Source organism: Nyctereutes procyonoides, unplaced genomic scaffold, assembly GCF_905146905.1.
Source record: "Nyctereutes procyonoides isolate TBG_1078 unplaced genomic scaffold, NYPRO_anot_genome, whole genome shotgun sequence".
In the NCBI taxonomy this organism is placed as follows: Eukaryota; Metazoa; Chordata; class Mammalia; order Carnivora; family Canidae; genus Nyctereutes; species Nyctereutes procyonoides.
The window spans coordinates 1,319,021-1,344,290 of record NW_026575052.1 but is presented as its reverse complement, the minus strand read 5'-3'; the positions used below and the strand labels follow the sequence as shown (position 1 = coordinate 1,344,290).

Sequence of the window (25,270 nt, the reverse complement as noted above, 5' to 3'; positions counted from 1 at the left end):
TCCACACAGCCAGCCCGTAACAGAACAAATGGATATTGGGACGAACCTCAAAATCCGAAAAACTCTGTTTCCCAAGGGATTTGCCGGAGGCCGAGGCAGCGGCCTGCTGGGTTGAGGCCTACCACTCACCTGCAGCGGCTCCCCTTCAGTGGTGGAGGCCCCAGGGTTTCTCCTGCGGCCCGAGCAAGACCTTCTCCAGGCCGCCCCTTAGGAAGACGTGGACTTCGGGGCCCACCTCCCCCATCGCCCGGAGCTGATACCTGCTTGGTGGCCCCAGCTCTTCAGACGAGCCCCGCCAGCGGGCAAAGCCCATACCTGTCACATCCTTGGGCCTTTTCCTAGAGAAAATAGCTTTTCTAAACCTGTCCTTACCTCACCTTCCCAAAGGCTTCATCTACGTGCCTTCCCAGAGGGCTCCCACCTGGACCCCCGGGCGGTTTGGGCATGAACCCCGTCACCTCAAAATGCGATGCTTTCCTCCTCTAATGTGAAGCCATCCTTCAGGGCTTCGCTCCAACCCCCCCACCTCCTCCTCGAAGCCCTCCAAGATGTCTCCAGCCCACGGGGGTCTCTTGCCATCTCTATAGGAAGCCTGGCATTGAAAAAAAAATTGAAAATGAGCTAAACCAGAGACTGGCAATTTTTTTCTTTTTCTTTTTTTTTTTTTTTTTTTTTGGCTGGAAAACTCTTTGTTCCAGTAGAATTTTAGATGGAAAGATAACAGTTTTCTCATCGCTGGGCTCTGGATCCTAACTCTGCCACTCGCTGGCCGAGTGACCGTAGAAGAGTCACTACACCTCTCTGAGCCCAGTTTCTTGATCTGTAGAATGGCAGTGAGGACTACACCTGCCTGCGGAGGTTGCTGTGGAGAGTAAACATGATGATGCGTGAGAAGCAGCTGGCACACAGGGAACGATCGGTAACGAGGATTATTAGGACAGAAAGCTAGTTTGAGAAAGAGACCCAAGGGCAGCGACTTCATCTGAAGGGCGTTTGGAAAGGTCTGCCCCCCACTAACCTGGCTCACTCCCGAGTCCGTCCCCAGAACCCTAAGATCCCAGGGTCTGGATCCAGGATCCCGGAGACGTAGAATAATGCACATCATTTAAAATTGAAATAGTCAAAGGTGATTCCCTAATACAGCACAGATTTTGAGAAGGAGCAGGTCTGTTGTGTAAAATAAAAGAGCAAGAGACGTGCCTGCCTGGCTCGGTCAATAGAACACACAATTCTTGATCTCGGGGTCACGACTTCGAGTTCCATGTTGGATATAGAGATGACTTAAAAATTTTTAAAAATTAAAAAAAAAAAAAAGAAGAATAGGGACGCCTGGGGGAGCTCAGTGGTTGAGCATCTGCCTTCTGCCCAGGGCGTGACCCCAGGGTCCTGGGATCGAGTCCCGCATCGGGCTCTCCGCAGGGCGCCTGCTTTTCTCTCTGCCCGTGTTTCTGCCTTTCTCTCTCTCGTGAATAAAGAAAATCTTAAAAAAAAAAAAAAAAAGAATAAGAACTAAAAGAAAAAAAGTAAGAACTAAAAGCAGGAACGCTCTAGAACTTCCATGCAGAATCACTAGGAGCAGATCCCTCAGTGGCGGCTCCACAGAGGTGAGGTTCAGGTGCACGGTCCCCGTCCTGAAGGGCTAATGACTTATAATTGTGGGATAGAAATGTCTTGACCCGTGTGAGGAGGGCTACGGACAAAGACCCATAAGGGTTACAACCATGGGGGGAGAAGTTTTATTTTGTTAATAGATCACTGAAGTTAATTTTTAGAAATTATTTAAAAGAAAGGAAAGAAACCCACATTTTGAAATGGTTATAAGGGGTTTGGAATCATGCACGATTTCTACTATTTTCCTTTACTTTGGCTCTGTTTATTCAGTTTCCCCCCCCCCAAATTATATTTACTTCCAAATTATATTAAGGGTTTTGGTTTTCATTTTAATATATATTTTTTAAGATTTTATTTATTTGAGACAGAGAGAGAGAGAGAGAAAGTGTGTGGGGAGGTGCAGGCTCCCCCAGAGCAGGGAGTCCCATGTGGGGCTTGATCCCAGGACCCCGGGATCATGACCTGAGCCGAAGTCACTTAGACACCCCATGGCACCCCTGTTTTGATACCTAAAGCACCAGCAGCCCGGGTTCTAGTTCAGAGGCCAGTAACCTCAGACACGTCCCTTGTCTGTGGGTCCTGGTCCCCCGTCTGTCCTCTGCGAGGCAGGGGCTGTACGAGGCTCTGAGGTCCAGGGGTGACGACTTGTGCTGCACGTGGGCCTCTTGGGCACCCCACTGCTTCAGGCCGGGTCGGGGGGCCGCCACACTTCCAGCTGGCCCGGGGCCAGGCGGCCGGCCCAGGATCTTCTCCTACGAAGGCCCGGGTGGGAGCCAGAGCGGCCAGGCAGCGAGGGGGGGGCAGCGCCCTGCCAGGCTGGACACGCCGCGTGGCCCTGAAGCCACCCCCCACGCGGCGCCCAGCACGCGGGACCGCGTCAGCAGGGAGCGCACGGCACCAAAGTCACTGACCTCATTTTCCTGGTAGGTTTTCCCTTTCCCTGACTCAAAAGGAAGAAGAAATCATCTTTCCCCTGGTACAATTTCCCAATCTTCACCGACTTCAAAGTTTCCAAGCACACGCCCACCAGCCAGCCCCGGGCCGGGGGACAGGGATGACTGCGGGGCAGAGGGACCTGGCTCAGGAGCCCAGGATGACTTGGGGCCACCCCTCGTCCGCCACACGGGGCTGTCTGTGTTCGGGACTTGCTCCCCGGGACCGAAGCCCCTCACCGTCCCTGCAGGTGCCACACACGCTTACTGGGCGCGCCCTGTCACCCCAGCCCCCGGAGCCCAGCTCCGGCCAGGTGCCCAAATGAGGACCCCAGGAAACCCGAGCTCCTGGGAAGTGACGGGGAACTTCAGGTAGTAAGAAGGCATCAACTTTGCCACCACTAGTGCAGCCACTCTGGAAACTGTGTGGAGGTTCCTCAAAGAGTTAAAAATAGACCTGCCCTACGACCCAGCCACTGCACTGCTGGGGATTTACCCCAAAGATTCAGATGCAATGAAACGCAGGTTCACCTGCACCCCGATGTTTCTAGCAGCCATGTCCACAATAGCCAAACTGTGGAAGGAGCCTCGGTGTCCATCGAAAGATGATGGATAAAGAAGATGTGGTCTATGTATACAATGGAATATTCCTCAGCCATTAGAAACGACAAATACCCACCATTTGCTTCAACGTGGATGGAACTGGAGGGTATTATGCTGAGTGAAGTAAGTCAGTCGGAGAAGGACAAACATTATATGGTCTCATTCATTTGGGGAATATAAAAAATAGTGAAGGGGAATAAAGGGGAAGGAGAAAAGGAGAAAAATGAGGGGAAATATCAGAAAGGGAGACAGAACATGAGAGACTCCTAACTCTGGGAAACAAACAAGGGGTGGTGGAAAGGGAGGTGGGTGGGGGGTGGGGGTGACTGGGTGACGGGCACTGAGGGGGCACTTGACGGGATGAGCACTGGGTGTTGCACGGTGTTATTCTGTATGTTGGTAAACTGAACACCAATAAAAATTAATTTATTAAAAAAAAAAAAAAACTTTGCCACCACCTGGCCTGGGGGCGGGTCCTACTCAAGACACTACTGGCCACGGGACCTTGACCTTGACGTCTGGCTTTGTGTCCCGGAGCCTCAGCCGCCCCCTCCCCAGGACGGGGATGAGCAAGGCCCTGCCGCCGGGCTGCTGCGCAGACGGGGTCTGGGAGCCACGGGCCCGCACACGGCAGGCACCTGCCCACGGCCACGCACGGGCCCGCGGGGCGCCCGGGGAGCTTCCCTGCCGAGGTCCCGCGCCCAGCCTCGTCTTCCCTCCACACGCCAAGGAAGGTCCCCGGGCCACCGGTCGGCAGGTCCCCCAGGAGGCTGCTGCGCCTTCCTGCACGACACACGGAGATGGGGCACAGACACGGGCACCCCCGACCCGCCCGCGCTCGGGTCTCTGACGCCCCCACCCTTGCCGGCCTCACCCGGCGCCCTGGGGTGCACCGCCGCTGCGGCCCACGTCTGCAGGGACAGGGCTGTCCCCACCGCAGCTCACGGACTCACAGGACAGGAGCGAGCCTCCCGCCGGACAGCTGGCGGCAGAGGGGCAGGCAGGAGCCCCAGGCCAGCGGTGCCACATGCTGGACGCCGGAGCCCCCACCGCCCCGTCCGTGGGGGGCCCCGCCGCAGCCCCTGCCTGGCTCCGGGCAGCTCGCTGGATGGACAAGGTCAACTCGTCAGAGACAACTCTTGGGAGCCGGCCGGAACCAGGCCTCTGACCCCTGTCACAGCCAGGGCTGGGGGACCTGGGGGGACGCAGAGGTCCCGCCCCCGGTCAGTCCTGAGAGGCTTCCTGGGGGAGGAGAACACAGGTGAGGACACAGGCCTGGGACTGGGGCAGCGGCCTGCGATGTCCTGGTGACACGTGCCCCTACCCCCGTGCAGGCCCCGGGCTTGGTGACGGGAGGGGTGGGAGGGGCTGGGAGGGGCCGGGGCACAGCCAGTTCCAGAGGCTTGGGGTGTGGGGGTCAGGGCGGCAGTGGGGTAGAGCCGGCCTGGGAGGCAGGGCAGGTGCAAGCCCGGAGGTGCACTGCAGGCGCCCGGCTTCCCGGAGCCCGGGGTGGGGGACGGGGTGCGCAGGGCCCGGGACTCAGGCGGCCACAGCCCAGGGGGTAGGGGGGACACACGGGCCGCAGCCAGGTGGCCGGGCAGGCCTGCTGGGAGCCGGGTGACAGCAGGAGCCCCGCCCAGTGCGCTGCGCTGTGGCCTGGCCTGGAGCCACCTCCTCCGTCCCGGTACCCTGCTCCCCCAGGAGCACCCCCCTTCCCCCCCCCCTCCACGCCGGGGCCACGGGAACTTCCTGAGCGAAGTGTAATCGCAACGAAAAACAATGTCCCTGCGACAGCCGCTTGCATAACCTGCCCACAGCTCTCGGTGACTTCCTGGCCAGGCGAGGTGCAGCCCTGAGCTGGGGGGGGCCCCACCCTGCCTGGGAAGGGGCCAGACCCTGCCCCCCCGCCCCGCTCGGGAGAGGCCCAGCAAGGGCTCTTGCAGCCTCAGTTTCCCCATCTGGAACCTGGGGTGTGGGAACCGATTATCTGGAAAGCCTCAAACGTTCTCGAACCACACGGAGGTGTCTCGCGCTCCGCACACCGACGGCTTCAGTCCCGGTCCCGTCCGGGTGACCTGCGGCAGTGCTTGAGCTTCCTTGAGGCGACCGGGGCGACAACAACCAAACTACGGAGGGGACAACCTGAGGTGCTATGGAAAGCGTCGAGCACCGTGCCTGCCACGTAGTACGATCTCGGAATTCTGCGAGGACCCGGGGGCGTCTACACCTCCTCTGCCCTGAACCTGGGCTCTGCGGCTGCGCTTGACCTCGCGCATGTGGCCAGGGCGAGGCTGTGCCGGCTACTGGACCCGCTTCCGACGCCGGGGTGGCTTGCTGGGGGAGCGGCCGCCCCGCGGCAGAGGCCGAGCCGCCCCGGGGGGGTCTGGGGACAGAAACCCCGGGCGGTGCCCACCTGCCTGCGCCCTGGACGTGTGGCCCCCGGGCCAGCGGGGAGCAGAGCCGCGCTTTCCCGCCCAGCCCAGGCCACACTGTGGGCCTTCCAGTAAAATCAGCGGCGGGCGTGGGCTCAGGCCGCTCAGCCCCGAGGGCCCGGGAGGCGGCGGGGGAGCGGGCAGAGCAAGTCGGCGGCCAGCCCGAGCGGCCACGCGGCAGGAGGTGGGGCCGGGCCTCGGCACCGGGTAAGGCCCCAACCGACGACCCGCCGCCCGCGTGCAGGATCTGCTACATCACGTCACACGGAAAACACGGGGCCCCTTGTTCAAAAATGATTACGTTTTCCAGGCAGCACGGCGGGGTGCTGCACCCAGCGCCGGGCTCCGGGCACTCAGGCCGCGGGGCCGGTCTGATGGGGCCGCCCCGACTCCTGCGGGGCTGCCTGTAAACAGGAACCCAGCTCACTCACTGCGCTTACTTTTAACACCAAATTAAAATAAATAAACGGAAGCATGAAAATCAGCCAGAGTCTTTACCGTCCACCCAGCCTGGACCGTGACCCCCAGCATCCTGCACTGTGTCTGCCTCCCCACGAGCGGGGCCTCAAAACCAACCTCGGGGACACCTGGCTGCCTTGGGCTGAGGGTGTGACCCCAGGGTCCCAGGATCGAGTCCCACATCGGGCTCCCTGCATGGAGCCTGCCTCTCCCTCTGCCTGTGTCTCTGCCTCTCTCTGTGTCTCTCAGGAATAAATAAAATCTTTTTTAAAAATTAAAAAAAACAATAAACCCAACCTCCTTCTTACCTCCCAGCCATGGTGAGCTGGAGGTGAGAGGAAACGGGTCCAGAGGGCAGGAGCCAGATGATCACCTCGACACAGACGCAGCCCCGCGGGGCCGAGGGCGCCTCCCGGGCTACGGCGGCGGGTCAGCACGTCAGCCCCTCCGGGCCCCAGTCCGGCCAAGGGGGCGCGATCCTCCGCCTCTCGGCCGTTGCTTGTGGAGCCCGGACACAGAGGGGACGTGGCAGGGCTGGGTCCCCTGCATAGCTCCTGCAAGGCCCACACCACCTGCCCTGCGCCCCCAGGCAAGCACGTGCCCCGGCGACCCGTGGGCGCTGGCACCTGCGGGCTACAGACCTAGGACACAGGGGTGGGGGTTGGAACATGGGGCTGGAACTGCCAGAGCAGGGACAGGCCCCGACGGGTGGAAGGGGACACATGTGCCAGGACGTGGGGAGACCCCGTCCCCAAACACGGACATGCTCCAGCGTCTCCCAGGGGGTTTGGGTGTGGGGCCCCACTCTCCCGGAAGCCACCCAAAGAAAGGGGAACCCAGACTCCCGATTCCCGGCCTCCTGCAGGGACAGCAGCTGGGGGGAAAGCAGTTGGGGGACATGAGCCCTGGGGACACCCGCCAGGACCGGGCCACGCCGCCAGCGCTGCAGCGCGAGCTCCTCTGACCCAGGGCGCCCCCACGACCCCCCGCGACCCCGTGTCCTCTCACGCGGCCTCCGGAGCGGCCCTGCGCAGCCCGGGTGCCTTCTCGGCGTCTCCACCCACGCGGGACCCAGGTCAACAAGGCAGCGTGAGTGCGCCCCCCCCCCCCCCCCCCCCCCCCGCCCTCGCTCCGCATACGTGTTTCTAGAAGGAAGGGAGGGGAGCAGGCGAGGGGGAGGGGGCCGCTCAAGGAGATCCCAAGCAGCGGCGGCACAGTGGCGTGTGCTCCGCCGTGAGGGGTCGCCTGGTGGAGGGACCCGGGGCACAGGGGAGGCCGCGGCCGGGGCCGGAGCCATCTACCTGCCTGCCGAGGACCGTGACCTGGGGCTCTGTGGGGCACCACGTGGAGCGAGGGGGCCTGTCCCCTGGGGGGGTCCCGCTGCATCCCAGCCCCGGGGAGGCCTGAACCCACCCGTCGGAGCAGGAAGGGCCGCTCCCCGCGGGGACAGGCTCGCAGCGCCCGGGGACGAGCGGCCACGCAGCAAGCACGAGCCCGGGCCCTGCGGAGCGGCGGTGCCGGCGCCCTGACCTCGCACACGGGACGCAGCCCGGCCCCGCGGAGCCCGCACGTACGGCGGAGCCCAAGCCCCCCGCCGCCCCCCCAGGTCACCCGGCTCGCACCGGCCCGCAGGGCTCGCCTGTGCCCCTCGGCCCGGCACCGCCAGGGTGTGTGCCCAGCACGGGGCCGCCCGGGTGAGGGGCCCGCCGTGGGCTCGGCTCAGCCGACCGGACGCTTGGGATGTTCTGCCTCTGGGTTGGTCTCTGCGCAGCTCTGCACCCCCACCCCCGCCGTTACCGCGTGCGGGACAGAAAAAGGGGGCGGGGAGAGAGCCCCCCGGGACCTACAGGCGGGGCAGCTCCTGTCCCTGCACAGGTGCCCCTTTGGGTTCAGCCCAACGACGCAGCTCCCGGGGCCGGGCTTTCGGGGTCTCGGCCTCGTTCCACCTTAGGGAGCGGCCCTGGCCTTGCTGCCCGGGGAGTTTCCTCCGAGGGCCACAGCTCCCGGAGACCCTGCTCAACGCCGGCTTTGCTGGTGGTGTGGGGACGGGCTGGGGGGTGTCCACAGCTGCCGCCTTCCGCCACCCCACGGGGAGCCCCAGGCAGGGGAGGGGACGCAGGCTGGGCCCTCCCAGCTCAGGCCCCAAGCCCAGGGCTTCAGGACGCGCTCAGGCCAAGCCGGCACCACGGCTGCTACGGACCGTCCTTGCTGCCCAGGCCGCGCGGGGAGCCAAGGCCGAGGGGAGCCTTACGGCACGACAGGCTTTATTTTCGACGTCCCCCAGCGGTGCTAACGCCACGGGCAGGTAGCAGGCTCCGCACACATCGGCCCTGGGAGGCCGCCCACAGAGGGAGCAGGTGGGGACGCCGAGAGCCAGGCCAGCCGACCCTGAGCCCCCTGCCCACCGTGGGGGCCACAGAACGGGGGAGGGCCGGGGGCACAGAGGGTGGCACTTGGCCCTCACAGGGCTGGGGGGGGCTCACCCCGACTGGGCGCATGGAGTTCAGACGCTGCCGCCCCGGTCGGTGGGGGACCAGGGAGCCCGCCCCAGGGGGAGGCTGGCCCGGAGCCTTCGTGCCCACATGTTCAGTCTCAACCTCAGAGTGTCCTGAAACCATCGGGTCCTTAAGGGGCCTTCCAAGTTTTCCGAGGATCAAGCTTCAGAGGATCGGAAGTTCCACGAGGGGACTTTGGAGGGGGGGGCGCTTCATCCCGCCCCTCACAGCCGGGGCCCATGTCCGGTGGCTCAGGCTGCTCCCGGGCCGTGTCCGCGCCATCCCCCATCCGCGCCGTCCCTACGCGGACCGGCAGCCCCACCGGCAGCCCCACGTCGCACCACTTTCCTCCTTGGTGTGAAATGCGAGGAGGCCTCAGGTCCACACGGGAGCACTTGCTCTTCTGAGAATCCAGACTAAGGCCGAAGGGCAAGGCGACGCCGCGTTGCCCCGGTGGCAGGGCTGGGCCCCGGGCTGTGCACATGGCAAATCTGGGGACGCAGAGGGGGTGCCACGGAGCCGGCAGGGCCCCAGGAAAGGCCGGGGCTCCCCCACTGCGGGGGCAGGTCCTGCAGCTGCTGAGGGTCTGCATGCATCCGGGTCCCAAGACGCCTCCCCAGGGGGCTGGTGGGGACACCATGAGTCAAGCCAGTCGACCCTGGGCCCCACGGTGAGCTGGGGGCCACAGAATGGGGGAGCGCTGGGGGCCGGCCTGGGCCTCACCCCGACCCGGGGCACCCAGCGCAGCGCTGCAGCTGTGGCCAACACGGGGCAGCCAATGATGCCTCAGCCCCAACTTCCTTGTGGACTCAGGAGAAGCCACCGATGGCGCCGGTTCACGCCCACATTCCAGGCCTCCAGTGACTGGGGGCCAGCAGCAGGGCAGCAGGATCAGGGGGCATCGATCCCGTGGCCCAGGTGAGAGTGGCAGGCGCTGAGGCCCGTGCCTCTCAGGCCCTGCCCTGGCCCTGGTGGTGTGTCTGGCACACAGGGCTCCGGGGGCATCTTCCCAGCCATGGCAGGAGACCAGGTGCCAGTGCCCGCGGGCTGGCCGCAGCCACAGCCCCAGATGGTCCCTCCTGCAAAAGCCCAGGCTCCCCCAGGGTCCAGGCTGGGGACATGACTAGAGACCCCAGGACCCCCTGGCTCCGGGCGGCTCTACCCCTGGATGTTGGAACCTCAGTTGGGGCCACATGGGCCTCTGTCCCCCGCCTGGTGCCATGGATGCCACCCTGGCCTCCCAGGGGGCACTCCTCTGTCCTCTCAGCCCCAACCCAGGCCAGGCTTCATTTCTCAGAGACGGTCATGGGCAAGGGGGCCTCCTTTCCTTCCTCTTCTACCGAGAACATGACGTCCCCACAGCTGCCCAGAGGTGGTTCTGTCTCCTGCTCCGGGAAGTGGGGGGCATGGTCCACTTCCAGATCCTCCTCGAACTCAGGCCCTGCCGGCCCCACCAGGCCGCGGCCCTCAGGCCCCTCGGTCCTGACGGTCCCCACAATCACGGTGTCAGCCTTCATGATGTAGATCTTCTCTGCAAGGCAAATGGATGGGTGAGGGGAGGGCCGGAGCCCTCGCTGGACAGAGCAGGCAGGCGGAGGGGGGTCCGAGGTCCCACTCTGTCACCCCTACTGCGTGGCTTCGGGCAAATGACACACCCTCCCGGATGCAAAGCCACCCCCACCAACCTCAGGGGCGTCCTGAGGCTCAAAGAAAGAAAACAGCTGGAAACCACATGCTGAGAGTGAGGGATGGCCCACTCGCTCCTCCTCGCTCCTCCCGGGAGAGGCTCCCTATCTACCTGGACCCATGGATCTGGATCGATGGACAGCTGGGGATGGGGTAGAGGAGGGAGCAGCGCTGGGAGAGAAAGCGAGCCCGGGGGAGAGAAAGCGGGGGTGCAGCCCCCCCGCCATGAGCACCACGGTGGCCAGGCTGAGCGCTCACACCCCGGTCCCCGTGGGCACATCACGAACCTGGAGCCCCGAGAGGTTAACGGGCCCGCCCAGGTAGTTGGCAGGAACCTCAGGAGACGCTCCCGCCCGCCCGGCTGCCCTTTCCAGTCCTGTCCTGTGCCTAGATCAGAAGCCGGGGTGGCCCGGGCTCTGGTTTGCCCGAGGTGCTCCCGGTGTTCGTACGGGGGTCCCGAGCCCCTGGGAACTTCGGTTCAGGTCAACCCAGACCCCTGACCGCAGTCTCAGAAACCTGGGCCCTGTTAACAACCTCCCGCCCGAGGGCTGCGCAGTGGCGCCCGAGCAGCACCAGCAGGGCGGCGGGCGTGACGCCTGGATGAAGGGAGGCAGGTCCCCTGCGGGCCTCAGCACCATCTGCTGGGAAGGGGTGCAGGGAGGCTCTGGGGGAGCTAAGTAAGCCGCCCAAGAAGCCGGGAAGTGAGGAGCCTGGCCTTCACCCAGCCCAGCTTCTGACGGCCTTGAGCTCAGCGCGGGGTCCCAGCTCCCAGCGGCTTGGCCCTGGGACTCTCTGGAGTGGGAATGAGGAAGCTCAAGAAGGAACTTGAAAGCTGGGGTGGAGTTGAGGGCTGGGGTCCTGCCTCTCTGGGTAACCCAGTTATACCTCTCTGGTTCAGGAACACCCTGGGGGCCCTGCTCCCCTCGACCCCATTGCATAATGCTGGCTCTTCTGTTTGGGTTTTTATATCTTTAGGGAAGAGGGAAGTGTTCAAAATAGCAAGGATGGGAAAAAAGCTGTGAGTGTGGCAAGCTGTGCGCAGGGCGCCCACACACACCCCAAAAGAGGGAGCAGGGCCCCGGGCACGGGCCGCACACCCTCCCCCGAGGCCTGCAGGCCCCTTGCTCGGGAGCCTGAGCAGAGAGGGGCCAGGGAGAGGCGGGAGCCAGGGGTGGTGACAGAGGGCACAGAGCAGCCAGACGGGGCTGGAGAGGGCGAGGCACAGGCAGCGGGGCGGAGAGAAGAGGGAGGTGGGTGGTCAGGTACAAGAAGCCAAAGCCGGGGCCGTCTCCTGCCACCTCACATTCCGAGGGCCCTGACCGCTCTTACTCTGACCCTCATCACAGCACCCCCCTCCGCCAAATCTGGGAGAGGAGGGGAGCGTCTTCCAGGAGCTGCTGGAACCTTCTCCCCCACCCAGGGCTCTGGAATCCAGGAGTAGTTATCTCCGCAGGTGGGAGGTGAGGGGCTCCCCTACCTGGTGCCCAGGGGCAGAGGAATAAGGCTCAGGCCGTAGTTTGGTCCCCCCAGGGCACTGGGCAGGTTCAGTGGGGCAGGGTGCTCCTCTGGGATGGTGTCAGGACAAAAGGCCCCCGAGAGAACCCCCAAGGCCGTCTCCCCCGAGCACCCCGCCTGCCAGCGAGGCTAACGGACTGCTGAGCAGGACGCCCACCCCGCAGCACCCCTGGGAGCCCAGCACCTCCCTCCAGCTGCCCCACAGCTCCTGCACTGCACTCAGCACAGACTCAAATGTCCGAAGCAGGATTTCTTAGGAAATTTAAAGGAGATGCCTTTGGTGGTATTTCCCCCAAATGAAACTCTTTATAAATAAAACTTGCAGAAAGCTCCAATGCCAAAAGTTTTGGTTTCAGACGAAAGACTCTGCCCCAGAGAGTTCTATCCACCAACGCCTGCGGTAGAAACGTGCAGGACAATTACAATGCCCCTCTGGTATCATCCCAGCAAGGGTGAACGCTCCAGAGAAGACAGCCATGGAGCTCACAGCCGGGGTGGGGGTGGGGGGGTACACACAGTCCCACTGCTGGGTGCTGAGGGTGCTGAGGCCAGAGGCCTGGGGCCTGGGGGAGCACAGCATCTGGTCTAGACAGGAGAGTGGAGAGGGCCAGGAAGACTTCCTGGAGGAGGACGCAAGTGAGCAAGGGCCACAGGACACCAGAGATGGACTAGATTCAAAGGAGGAGCTGGCTGTCCCGGGTGAGGCAGCAGCGCCCACAGAGGCGCTCGGAAGGGAGAGAGGGCTCCCCGAACTCTGGAAACTGCCAGTGAACGGGAGGCACAGACAGGAGGGGTCAGGAGGCAGGGGGGTCTGGTGGGGCGGCGGCGGCAGCGACCAGTAGGAACAACCGAGTAAGAATCCTGGAAGTCATCCTGAGGGTGACAGGGACCCCGGGGCCTGAGCAGGGGCGCAGAACGGACAGCCGTGATTTTGGTGGCAACACTCCGGGTGTCCCTGGGGGGAGCGCAGTGGGAGAGGAGGCAGAGAGACCCTGGGGGTGGCCGGGCCGGGCAGGGCAGGGCTCCTGGGGTCTCTGCAGAGGCCCCCTGTCCGCCTGTAGCACCCCTGCCCGGTAGGGAGGCCGCGTGGCCACAGAGCACTGGCACGTGTCCTCCTGTCCCTCCGAGGGCTGCTTGTTGGGGGCGGGCGCGCTCCGGGGCTGCTCACTTCAAGGCTGGCAGACCCTGGGCGGGGGGAGCCCCTCGCCCCCCCCACCCCCCCAGGATCTCACAAACGCTCTCGATGGCCCAGGAGCGCAGAGCCCCCACTACTCCGACCCCACAGACCTCAGCCGGGGGCCGCGCTGCAGGAACACACCCCATGGCGCTTACCTCCCTCCCCAAAAGCTGCTCCTGCTTGCGAGGCCAGCGGCAGAACCCACGCACGCTCCTTCCTGCCCCCAGCCCCGCCCCCAGGTCCCCAGTTCTGCTCGGGCCCAGGGTCCAGGCCCACCTCCCCAGCGCCCTCCGCTGTGCCCACAGCAGGACCCCGTAAGCGGCAGACTCACCGATCCTGTTGTTGGTGTGCTCCGAGGTCAGCCGGGGCTCGGGAAGGTCCCTGGGGGACGGGGGACCGCCGGCCGGGCTGGCTTCTTCCAGCAGTCGCATGCTCTCCAGGCAGGCCGCCCCGTCGGGGCCGGGGTCCACAGCCGGGGAGCTCATTAAGCCCACCTCTTCCAGGCCTGACTCGACCACCGATATACTCTTCTCCAGCTGCTGTGGGCAAGGGGACGTGGCGCTGATGCAGGTGCCCCCCACCACCCTGGGAAGCCCCGTTTCACCACCTCTGCCTTCAGGCTGCTTCACACCACCCGTGGCTCCTGGGCTTTGAGAGCCCGAGCCCTGTGCAGAGTTTCAGGAGTCCTGTTGCTCTTAGCCTGTACTAAATAACGACAGTGGGGGCGCATGGGGAGGCTCAGGGCGGGTCCCGGGGTCCTGGGATCGAGTCCCACGTCGGGCTCCCTGCGTGGAGCCTGCTTCTCCTTCTGCCTGTGTCTCTGCCCCTCTCTCTCTCATGAATAAATGAATGAATGAATGATAGTAGCCAGCATCCCATATGGTACTCACTGTGTGGCCTTAACAAACATGTCGATCCTCACAACCACCCTATAAGGTGCTAATACTAGTATCCTCTCCATTTTACAGACCAGGATACTGAGACACAGGAGAATCCAGTAACTGGCTCAGGCTGGTTAGTAAGTGTCCGGGCCAGCACGCGAACCCTGCCCCGTACCTGGCGCTGGACGTCCGTGCTCCAGACCCACCACAACCCACCAGCCCTGACCTCCTGGGACAGCGATCGCCTACAATTACGCTAACGTGTTCTAAAAGTAGCTACGTCTTCAGGAAGATGGTGGTTTTGTTTTTGACTTTCATAGGTACGAATAAAGAAGTGGTCTCGTGGAACATTCTAACGCGTACTATTTACTTTCAGCCTTTAAATGGGGTTTGAGTGATTCACAGAGTATGTCTACGTAGCCCTGACTGTCCTTTTAGAAGAATCTGAAGTCCAAAAGGTGGCATTTTAAACAAGTTGCTATGAAAATACTGCCTCCCACGGCCAAGAAATGTTAGATTATCTTATAAATCATTAAATGCCTTTTCATGAAATTTCCTGGTATTCTAACAGCCACTTATCTGACCCAAGCATATTTGAATGTGACCCCCCCATAATTTGAAAGTGAACTCATACTGTGGTTCTATCATTTAAAAAAATTAAGGGATGGAAACCTTTCTCCTTGAATGAATGTTTGAGTTCAAAGAAAGTCACGGAAAAACTGATAAATGGAAAAAAAAAATATGGGTGAACCATACCCACCTGAGAGCTGGCCACACGGAGTGCTCTGTCCTGCCCCGTCCTCAGCCCCACAGGGCACCGTCCCTGCCCTCACCCCACCCTCCACCGAGGCTGCTCAGCGAGCAGGGGCCAGGCTGAGCCCGGGGGCCGGGTGGGGGCCCCTCCCCGCTAACCGTAGGCTCAGGGCAGCACGGCCCGGCACCTGCGCACAGCAAGCTCTCTGTAAAAGGCGGGTGAAGAGGTCCTTCCAGCGCGGGGCAACAGGTCGGGCGCTGGCTTTGGAGCCACACAACCCGGGGTTCAAGTCCAACCAGGGTTCGCTCATCTACTTTCCAAACGTGGAACGAACCTCCTCTCGCATCTGTGCCTGTTTCCCCTTTTGGGACATGGACAACGGTACCGACCTCGGAGTGCCAGAAGGACACCGAGGATAACTTTGGAAGGCACAGAGCGAGGTGCCTGCCTCATCGAGAGTGTTCCATACGTGGTGGGCAAATTTTCGTGATTTTTTTTTTTTTTAAGAGAAAGAGCATGAGCAGGAGAGGCAGGAGAGACACAGAGCAGGCTCTACACTCGGTGCGGAGCCCGAGGCAGGGCTCAGTCTCACAACCCTGAGATCACCTCCCAGACTGAAATCAAGAGTCGGAGCTTAGCCAACTGCACCACCCAGGCGCCCCCGTGATGCTAGGTTTTCAGAGTCGCGCTATGGATTTGCCATCCCAGCTGTGAGAACGAGAACCACAGAGGAGTGAAGGAGAAGGGGAAGCAAACACACAGCCTTTCTCTGACCACACCTGGCACCCAAAGCAGCCAAAACCAAATCCATGGTCGGCCAGGCCCTTCTGGAAGTCCCCTGCAGGATGAGCCAGGAGTCAGAGGCTGTGAGGGGGCGGAGCTCCCCATCCTCCTCCAGGCCCTGGCCCAGGCCCCACCGTGCTGCCCGGTCTGCTGCGGCAGACCCAGCTGAAATCGCAGGGGAGCCCACACCCGGGTCACTGCGGCGGGGGGGGGGGGGGGGGACACGATGATGACGACTACGACCCATCAGCGGCTCTCAGAACCAGCAGATCCGCTGGCAAAGGAGTCCGATTTAGGGGCACACAGCCGGGGAGGCGGGGCAAGGAAGGGCTACTTACCATCAGGTTCTTCCTGGGCCTGGAATCTGCAAAAACAAACAGAGGAGTGACTTCAGCAAGGAGGGTCCGGCCCTGCGCCAGCCCACGGATGGGCGGCAGCACACTGGTCAGGCCCGCAGTCTGGAGCACAGTGGACGGCTTCAGAATCGGCGCCCACGCCTGGGCACAGAGACTCCCTTCCCGGTGCTCGCTGCGGCAACGGCAGTGGGAGAACTGGGAAGCACGTCTCTCCAGCCACTACGCCAAGCGGCGCACCGGACTCCTGCCCCTGTCCCCACCCCACACACGTACAGGAGGGGGCCAGGACAGGCGCACACTCCAGGCCGAGCCAAGGAGGCTTCTGCTGGCTCAGAAGTTGGTTTGTGAGGACGCCCGGAGGACCCAGCAATTGAGCGTCTGCTTTCGGCCCAGGGCATGACCCCGGGGTCCGGGGATCGAGTCCCGCCTTGGGTTCCCCGCAGGGAGCCTCCTTCTCCCTCTGCCTCTCTGCGGGTCTCTCATGAATAAATACATAACATCTTAAAAAAAAAAAGAAGTAATTGGTTTGTGGCTGCTGCCACTCCCTTGTAGCCCCCACGGCCTAGAGAGTCCAGAACTCCCAGAGCGCCCTGCAACCTCGCATGGAAGACTTCAGGGCTGGGTGATCATGGATGACAGATTGTGAGGGCTCTGCTGGGCCCTGCACTGGACACACCCAATGCCAATCGACCTTGGAGGCCTTTCGAGGGAGTTGGGTTTTCTATTACATGTGCCTGAAGGAGCCCATGTGACCACTGACCACCTTCGAGCAGGACAGCTGCTCATCATCATCCCACCACCTGCCATCCCCCTCTGGGGGGCTCAGGAGGTGATGATTCACTGACTCTTAAGGCACAACTTTACCTCCTCGTCCCAAACCTCCACCCTCTACACCAGCGTCTCTCTCATATCAAATACGGGGCCAGGTCATGGCCAAGCATAAGTTGACATTTAGCCACGGCCCACTGCTCATCTGAGAAAGCTGGAGATGGCACCCAGGCGTCGGTCTACCCTGGAGCCAATCACCTCCTGTGTGTCTGGGGACACACAGTCCAGATGATCCCTGAGGAAGTCCCCTCAGAGACTTGGAATATGTTGTGCCATGTGCAGACCTGACTGGAGAAATCTGCTCTGAAAATGCCAGTGAGCTAAGTCACCTCCAGAACACTCTGACTTCAGCAGCTCGGGGACCCATGAGCCCCAAATCCTAACTGAAATGCTGAAGGCCAACCAACTGCAGTAAGATAAACAAGACAGGCGGTTTGAAAGTGCTGTGTAGACACTAGGTTAGTTTGGGGAAAACTCTTACACGTACCTTCTAAGTGACTATCAGCAGGTAAAAGTGTCTAAAGAGGAAATGAACCAGAATGACGGTCAAAAGAAGAACACATATAAAATGCCACAATTCTGGATTCTTTCTTCTTCTTCTCTCTTTTTTTTTTTTTTTTTTTTTAGAGAAAGAGAGAGAGTGGGGAGGAGGGGCAGGGCAGAGGGAGAGAGGGCATCTCAAGCAGGCTCCACATCCAGCACAGGGCTCAATCTCACGACCCTGAGATCACCACCTAAACTGGAATTAAGAGCTGGAGGATTAACTGGCTGAGCCACCCAGGCGCCCCTTCTGGAGTCTTGATTTAACAAATGCACAGTTTCCTCTGCCTAGTAACTGCTGCTCCCAGCAGAAGTGGTCACCTTGGGAGGCTGCGGCTCATTTCTGCTAGGTGGCCATTGTCTGTTACCCAAGCCACTGCTCCCTGGCCCAAAGCACATTCTTTTATCTTGTTTATTTACTTATTTTAACATGATCAAGTAATATTTATTCCAGGGATGCAAGGATAGTGCAACATCCACAAATCAACTGATGTGACACACTACATAACAAAACAAAGGATAAAAATCATATGACCAGCTCAGCAGGAGGCACATTCTTTTAAATGATGTCTGTGAAGCCTTATGTTTGCCCTTGGAGAGGGATGTTGAGTTTTACCAACAGCCAGGGGTGAGCTGGGTGGCGGGGGAAAGAGCACAACAAAGTAACAAGATAAAATAAAATAAAAATGATAAAATTCAGTATTGGAGAGCATGTGGGTAAAAAGGAACATAGTGGTTCATGCCCTGTGAACTGGTTCCATGTTTCTCAAGAGCCATGTGGCAATGAAGACCTCATACCCTTTGACCCAGTAATCCCTCTTCAGGGACACACCCTCAGGAAATAACCCGGGAGAACACAACAAGGCCGTGCGCAGACGTGGTATTTAGAATAACCCAAAACCTGAAAACAAGCCAGATGCAAAACAATGAGGCAGCTCATCAGTCTTGAAGTAGAGGCCTTCCTGGCAGGGAACCCCCAACATAACATCACTCCACCTTCCCGGCCTTAGTCCTCGTATCTGGAAAATGGACACGTCACGCCAACTTTGGAGGGTCTTTATGAAGATTAAATGAGCCTCGAAACGTGAAGGTGCCCAACGAGCAGTCACACAGGGAGCATGTGCCTTCCTACGAGGTGATGAGAATGGCCGTCTCCCCCACCCTCCAAACGCGTAACCCCGCTGTAATCAGGGGAAAATATTAGACAAATTCCAATAGAGGGGTATCCTGCGCACAACTGGCCGGCCCATGCTCCTCAGAACTGCCAAGGTCATCAAAAACAGGAAAGTCAGAAAAGTCCAGAGGAGCCCGAGCAGACATGACAATTAAATGTAACGTGGTATTCTGGGGGGGGGGGGCCTAGAATAGTAAAAAATACGGTGGGTAAACGTTAATAAACCTGGGGCACCTGGGTGGTTCGGTCGGTTAAGCGTCTGCCTCGGCTCAGGTCATGATCCCAGGGTCCTGGGGTCGAGCACCTCGTGGGGCTCCCTGCTCCGCGGGTGCGTGCCTCTCCTTTTCCCTCTACACCTTGCTCCCCTCAACTCATGGGCTCTCTCTCTCTAATAAATAAAATTTGTAAAAAAAAAAAAAAAACTCATTAAAAAAAAACCCTCAGTAAACCTAAACAGAGTAAGGCCTTTAGTTAATAGCAAGGTATCAATATTGCCTCATTTATTGCAACAAATTAACAGAAGATGTAAATGACGGAGGAAACTGGGCGTGGGGTACACAGGAACTCTCTGCACTAGCTTTTCAAATATTCTACAAACCTAAAACCGTTCTAAAACTTGAAGTCTGTTTAAGACTTTAAAAACTTAAATGTGAAAAAGGGACAGTGTGCAGGAGGCTGCCTGGCACGTCGTGGGCCCCAGATGTTGACGTGGCACGATGCTCTATCACCCCAAAGAGAAAACTCAGCATTTGATACCAACTCTTGGAAACAGGCATGAAATGTCAAAATCCAGAGGCACCAGCGTCTGCCTACAGCTGCGTTACAACCCACGTGTGGACTTTGATAAAGACCCAGAACAAAATGTGCCAAGGACAGAGGTCAGACTTCCTAAGTGCACTTCCCCTAAAAATGTGGCTTCAGTCCACTGGCTTTGTTTATTGGTTTCCTTGCTTTGGGGAATAACTACGATCTTCTTATAAATGCATCTGGGACACGAGGACGTGAGTCCAGGACACACCAGGCATCGGTGGCCTCCCTGGGACAAGTGCACAGGATCTCCGGGGCTGCTGTGAGGGCCGCTGCGGCCAGGCACCTGAGCTGTGACACCTACGCTAGAGGTCCCGTCCATCCCAGTCCCCCCCTTCAGTGGCAGCCCCCGTCTGGCCTGGAGGCCCGGCTGCTGTGGGAAGAACAGACCCGAGGAAGGAGCCGGGCACAGAGGTTCGGCCAGGCTTTGGCAACCGGCACCCCTAGGTTCTGATCGGGGCTTCCTGGAGACGCAGCTGATTCCAGGGTGAGGCAGCAAAGTACCAGGTAAGTCGGGGTCACCTTAGAGTGCTCAGAACAGGGAGGATGGGACAGGACGACACTGGGGGCAGCTTCAAGGGCCCCTGCCGGCCTAACGTGAACATCAAGTTAAATAATGATGGCAAGAGAATAAAAGAGAAAGCCCCGAGTCCATGCAGACAGAAGGACAGGGGAAGGAGGAGAGAGTGATGAGGAGCTGCTTACTCACAGGGCCTCGAAGTAAATCCCCGAAAGAGCTTACTGTTTGCCAAGGGGAAAAGATCAGCCTCGTGCTGGCGCAGCTGGCAGGCGCTGCTCAGGGCAGGTGCTCAGAGCCGGCCACGCCCACAAAGCGACTGGCGGGCACCTGGCAGGGGGGCCGCCACCACGGGAGCTCAGCGGCCCTCCCGGGATCCTCCCGCCTCCAAAGACGCACGACCTGACCCCATCTCTGATCGTGAGGACGCACGAGGCAAACCCAAGGCGAGGGACATCTGCCATCTGCCAACTCGGGTAGAATCCTCAAAAGTGGCCAGGTTGCAAACATGACAGAAAAGACAGGAATGGACCTAGCTGGAGGGACCCGAGAGACCCGACAGCCCGATGCGACACACAGTCCTGAGCTGGCTTCTTCTGCTCTAAAGGACGTGGTTGGGACAAGTGAAGGAACGGAATGGGGTCTGAGAATCAGTTGGCGGCAGTGCATCAGGGTGACGTCTCTGACTTTGACCGTGTCACTACGTTGCGTAAAAGTACGCCCTCGTTTGTGTGAACACAGGCCAAGGTACCTGGAGATGATACGGCATCACGTCACTACCTCATCTCAGAGTTCAGAAAAGCAAGTTCTCTGTATTGTCTTTGTGACTCTTCCACCGGCTTGAAACTGCTTCAGGACAACACAAAACTTTTTTCCAACTTAAACCTGCTCGAAGTAGCAGAGAATGACTCTAGCGTCAGTGAAAACAAGAACATTAGTCAGTGTTTCTCAACCAGGCACGATTCCCACCCCCAGGTTGACACTTAGCAGCGTCGTCCCAGCCGGGAGGGGGTCTACAGACCAAGGACCCTGCCCAACCTCCCCCTACAGCCAAGGATGATCCGGCCCCACGCGTCAACAGTGTTGAGGCGAGAGGCCCTTTCGCACCCCCGAGAACAACAGAATCCTGCTCATGCTGCTTATGAACCAAGTGGCCTTCAACAAATCCCTCCACCTTCCCATGCCCCGCCTCCTCATCTGTGAAATGGGACCAAAACCAGCAGATGTGGCGGCAGCTCTTTCTGCCCACGGGTCCCATCCTCGTGCTTTAATAAAATCACCTTTTTGCACCCCCCCCCCAAAAAAAGTGCCTCACAGGCCCACTGTGCACATGTATGTGCTTTGCAAGCACGTGCCACGGAGGACACGTGGCGTGAAGTCAAATCAATTCAAGGGATGGCTGGTAAGCACAGGAGCTCCCGGACCGGGCGGGGGGGGGGGGGGCACGCAGGCCCATCCTGCTGGCCCTGAGTCTGGAAGCTAGGGAGAGCTCGGGCCCGTCTCTGTACCCAGCACAGGGCCACCTGGACAACGACACAATGACGGGAGTTCCTGAGTGAGCAAGCACGGAATGAAATCCCCTTCGCCCCCTCAGCTCCCACTGCTCCGGAGGGAATTCTCAGCCTGAGCCCTGCGTGCTTATCCCGGCCTCGCCCTCCCTCCATCTCAGGCCAGGGACCCAGGCCCCCCCGCCAAGGACCCGCCGGAAGCCCGAGGGCCAGAAACAGCCCCAAACAGGATGGTCGCCACTGAGTCTCAGGGCTTGGTTTCTTGTAGGTCTGGCTTCTTCAGAGAAGGTGCTGTTTTTCTCTCTCTTTCTCTGTGGCAAAACTGCCATCACGAAGGTTTGAAGAAAAAAATAAACTGACAGCAATGGAAATTCTAATACTAGAAAAATGTCAAGAAAGCAAACACAGGTTTCAATGAGACATTAAGGCTGACAGCTCATGGAAAAAGGCTTGAAACTATCAAAACACAAAAACCCCCCTTGCTAAGGGCGCACGAGCACCTGCTATGAAACTCATCAAATTCAAAACAGGCCTCAGTGGATAAGGTCTGTGCCCCAAGTCAACAGGCGGGCTGCAGTGAGGGCCTCCCGGGGCCCTGGGGAGATGGGGGGCGAGAGGGCCCTGACCAGCCTGAGGCTGACCACCGGGTTCGTGGGTAGATACCGGAAGTGGCCAAAGCTGGAGGGGAGGAGGCAGACGTGACAGGTCTGAGCCCTCCGAGAACGCAGTCTGCAAAGTCTGGGTCTCACCGGCTGTGTGGCCCTGGCCAGTTACCCACATTTCTGAGCCTTGAGTCTTCCTGATGGAACAGGGATCATCACCCACCTCCCTGGGAGGCCCCGGGCTCACCCACTGGGGGAGCCAGCCTTGAAACCAGAAAGGGAAGCCCAGGCAATTGCTCACTCCTTCCCCTGTGATCAGGGCCCGGCACACAGTAGGTGCTCAATCAGTGCTTGTAGAGAGCTGATGAAGACCTTGCCCTGCCTGGAAAGGGCTGCACGGGAGAGAAAAGGCACTTGGCACAGATGGCTGGGACCCCACACACACTCCAGGTGACGGCTAGAAATAGGGCAGGGGCTCTGACCGGTGGCCTGCACTAGTTGGCCTGGGATCAGAGAGTGAGGGCCAGGGAGGGCTTCAGAACAGCCTAGAAATCAGAAGGCTCAGAGATTCCTGCTGAGGAAACAGGCCGTCTGTGCTCTGCATGGCACCGGACAGGCCTCCCACGACTAGGCCCATGCCCACCCCCTGAACTAGGTCCCACTACCCCCTTCCACAGGTGAGGAGGCTAGAGGAATGAAGAACCTCACTGAGGCCATGTGGGCCCTAAGGACCCCAAGGACCAAGATTCCAGCCCTACCAGCTGCCCTACAGACCCCTATGCCCCCCCCACCGCGGCCAGCAGGGGAGGGGGCGCAGAGCGATGGGGAGGAAGGAAGGGGAGGCGCTCAGGAATGCCTGGGGGCCAGCGCCGTGGAGGAAAGGATGAAAGACAAGACGGATGTTAAGCCTTCGTGCCAGCCCACCACCCAAACACCCGGAGGACGCTCCCACCCGCATCTCATTGCCAGGCAAGGCTGTGGAGACAGGGCGCCCCAGACCAGGGCCCAGAGCTGCTGTCTCCACGCGGCCCAAGGAGCCCCGTGGACATCTGGACACTTACCCGCAGGCTCCGGCTTGGGCCGGAAGGTCTGGACAGGATAGCACAGGTGCAGCTCTGAAATGACAGCGCAGTCGGCTGGAGGCACCCAGGGCAGAGACCCTCGGGGCTAGTGCACGGCCCCCGCCCTCCCTGGGCCCCAGGCCACATCCACTCACTCTGCTGAATCCACTTCCTGCAGGCCCTCCGGTGGCACAGGACGAAGGAGACGGAGCCCAAGACCACCACCAGGATTACGACCGTCCAGAAGAGCACGGGCCCTGGAACACAGGCGGCGCTGCACCAGCTGCCCTGAGGCGGGTGGGCTCTGAAGCGGACGTCACGGGAGCACCGGGGGCCCTGCCGCAAGCGCGCCGGACAGTCCTCACCCCAGACCTCACCCCAGACCATCTCTCCTTCTCCCAGGGCACAGACGGCATGGTGGCTGGCAGGACCCAGTCCCTCCCCAGGCGTCCACTTCCCTGTGTGGCCCTTACCCACCTGGCTCTAGGGAGCTCGTCAGGGAGGCTAAGTAGTTGGCAAAAGGGAAAACCATTTCTAGACAGTGCAAAACTGAGAAGTCGAGGGGCCAGGATGAAGCACAAGCGGTCCCAGAGCCCGCTGTCTGGGGGCCGTGGAGGAGGGCACAGGCCAGGCGTGGCCCCGGGCAGCGGGGTCAGGGTGGGGTCGGCAGAGCAGTGCAGAGGCTGAGCGTGGGCTCCGGTGTGGCTCCCAGCTCCCCTGGGGGGGAAGCTCCGTGAGGGCAGGCACGGGGTCCCCTCTGCACATACGCACCTCAGCACCTGTTCCCCCAACACCCCGGGGGCACCATCACCATCTCCTTTCACAAACAAGGGAAACTGAGGCTTGCAAAGAGGAACTCACTTAACCGGCGAGGGGTAAACCATAAGAACCACACTTGGGCCGGGCCCGGTCCGGAGGGGCGAGGGTAAACCATAAGAACCACACTTGGGCCGGGCCCGGTCCGGAGGGCAGCTCCAGCTCCCACGTGCTTAACCACTATCTGGATTTTTTTGTTTTGTTTTGTTTTGTTTTTTTACAACTTAAGTGAGTACTTGTTCCTTTTTTCCTTTTGTCCCTTGTGAAGATCGTGTATCGAGTTACTGTTAGGTCCACGTTCAGATGTTAAAAAGCAGTACGTGCCACGTGTGGGCTTCTCAAACCTCGCTGTGCAGCAGGCCCCGGGACCATGTTAACATACAGACCGAGGCTGGGGGCAGCTGGGGGCCCGCCCTGGCTCTTCAGGGAGCTGGGGCCACGCGGGGCCACGCAGGGCTGCGCTCTGCGGACGGCTGGCCGGAGGGCGGCTGCCACCTGCTGTTTGATGCTAGGACTGCAAGCCCCGAAGTGTGGGGGGGGGGCCCTTAGCGGGTGAGGAGCCAGGGCTGTGCCAGCGACAGGACCACAACTGCTTCCTGCCCTGCGGGCCACGTGGCGGGATGGTTTCACAGGCGACTAAGGAGGCTCAAAGGGATTAAGCAAGAGTCAAGGTCATGTCTTCGCTCACCGGGTACTCTCTGAGGGGTGGTTATGAGCCTTGGGGATGAGGCTGTGAATCCAATCCCAGCCCCTAACCGAGGCACGGCGCCCGCCCAACAGGCCCGAAACCTGGGATGAGCCTTGGGCTCCCCCCGCCCAGAGAGAAGCCTCCCCCCTCGGGCCCTCTGGGAGCCAGACCCTCTTTCCAGGAGGCCGTAGTTACCTGAAACCAGAACGGGCTTCCCGGTGGAGGAGAACGAGACAGGAGTGCTAGTTGATATGGAGGGGTCTCCCCAGGCATGGGTGATGGGCCCCCCACGCTCCTTACTGGGCTGGGGGTCTGCCGTGGGGACCAGAGAGGCAGTGGTGCTGTCAGGAGAGAAGGCAGAGACGGGCGGTTGAGCCCCAGTGGGAAGCTTGTGCTCAGGAATCGTCCCCGGGGGCACCAGCACAGGGCGGGCACACAGCCTCCAGAGTGACCCGTCACCTCAGCACACAGATCCAGCCCAGGCCCACCTCCACCTCCAGCCTGGCGGCCCCCAAAAGAGCCAGGGAGTCACCTGGTGGGCGCCGTGCTGTCGTCTGGGTTGATGCTGCACGCAGGGTGGGCCTCAGGGGGAGGCAGCTCACGGGGGGCAGCCCTCTCAGCCGTACCTGCAGGGACAGGGCTTAGAGTTAGTGTCAAGGAGCCCTGCCCAGCAGGACTGGTAACTTCCAGGGGTGCCTGGTGCTCAGTCGGGTAAGCATCTGCCTTTGGCTCATGTCATGACCCCAGGGTCCTGGGATGGAGCCGTGTCAGGCTCCCTGCTCAGCGGGGCATTTGCTTCTCCCTCTCTCTGTCCCTTCCCTTCTCTCTCTCTCAAAATAAAATCTTAAAAAAAAAAAAAAAAAAAAAAAAGAAAGGTAACTTCCAGAAGACAGCCGGGTGAGGCCAGGAGGACGCTGCAGCCCAGGAGACCCAGGCTGGTGTCCTGAGCTTCGTTCCTCCTTTCCCTCCCTCCTTTTTTCTGTCCATGCAACAACTCTCTAACAAGCACCTACTATGTCCCGGGGACTGTGCCGGGAGCTGGGAC

General features: G+C 60.4%; 1 protein-coding gene across 1 annotated transcript in view; it reads right to left on the bottom strand.

The window, feature by feature from the left end:
- Positions 1-8,466: 8,466 nt before the first annotated feature.
- Positions 8,467-25,270, bottom strand: part of TNFRSF8 (TNF receptor superfamily member 8) — a 40,089-nt gene continuing 23,285 nt past the window's right edge. The window contains exons 6-12 of the mRNA XM_055331707.1: positions 24,758-24,851; positions 24,421-24,566; positions 22,877-22,978; positions 22,722-22,775; positions 15,667-15,692; positions 13,242-13,449; positions 8,467-10,063 (exon numbers count right to left, since the gene is read on the bottom strand). Of these exons, the coding sequence (XP_055187682.1) occupies positions 9,819-10,063; positions 13,242-13,449; positions 15,667-15,692; positions 22,722-22,775; positions 22,877-22,978; positions 24,421-24,566; positions 24,758-24,851 (875 nt within the window). The 3' untranslated portion in view covers positions 8,467-9,818. The remainder of the gene's footprint in view (positions 10,064-13,241; positions 13,450-15,666; positions 15,693-22,721; positions 22,776-22,876; positions 22,979-24,420; positions 24,567-24,757; positions 24,852-25,270) is intronic.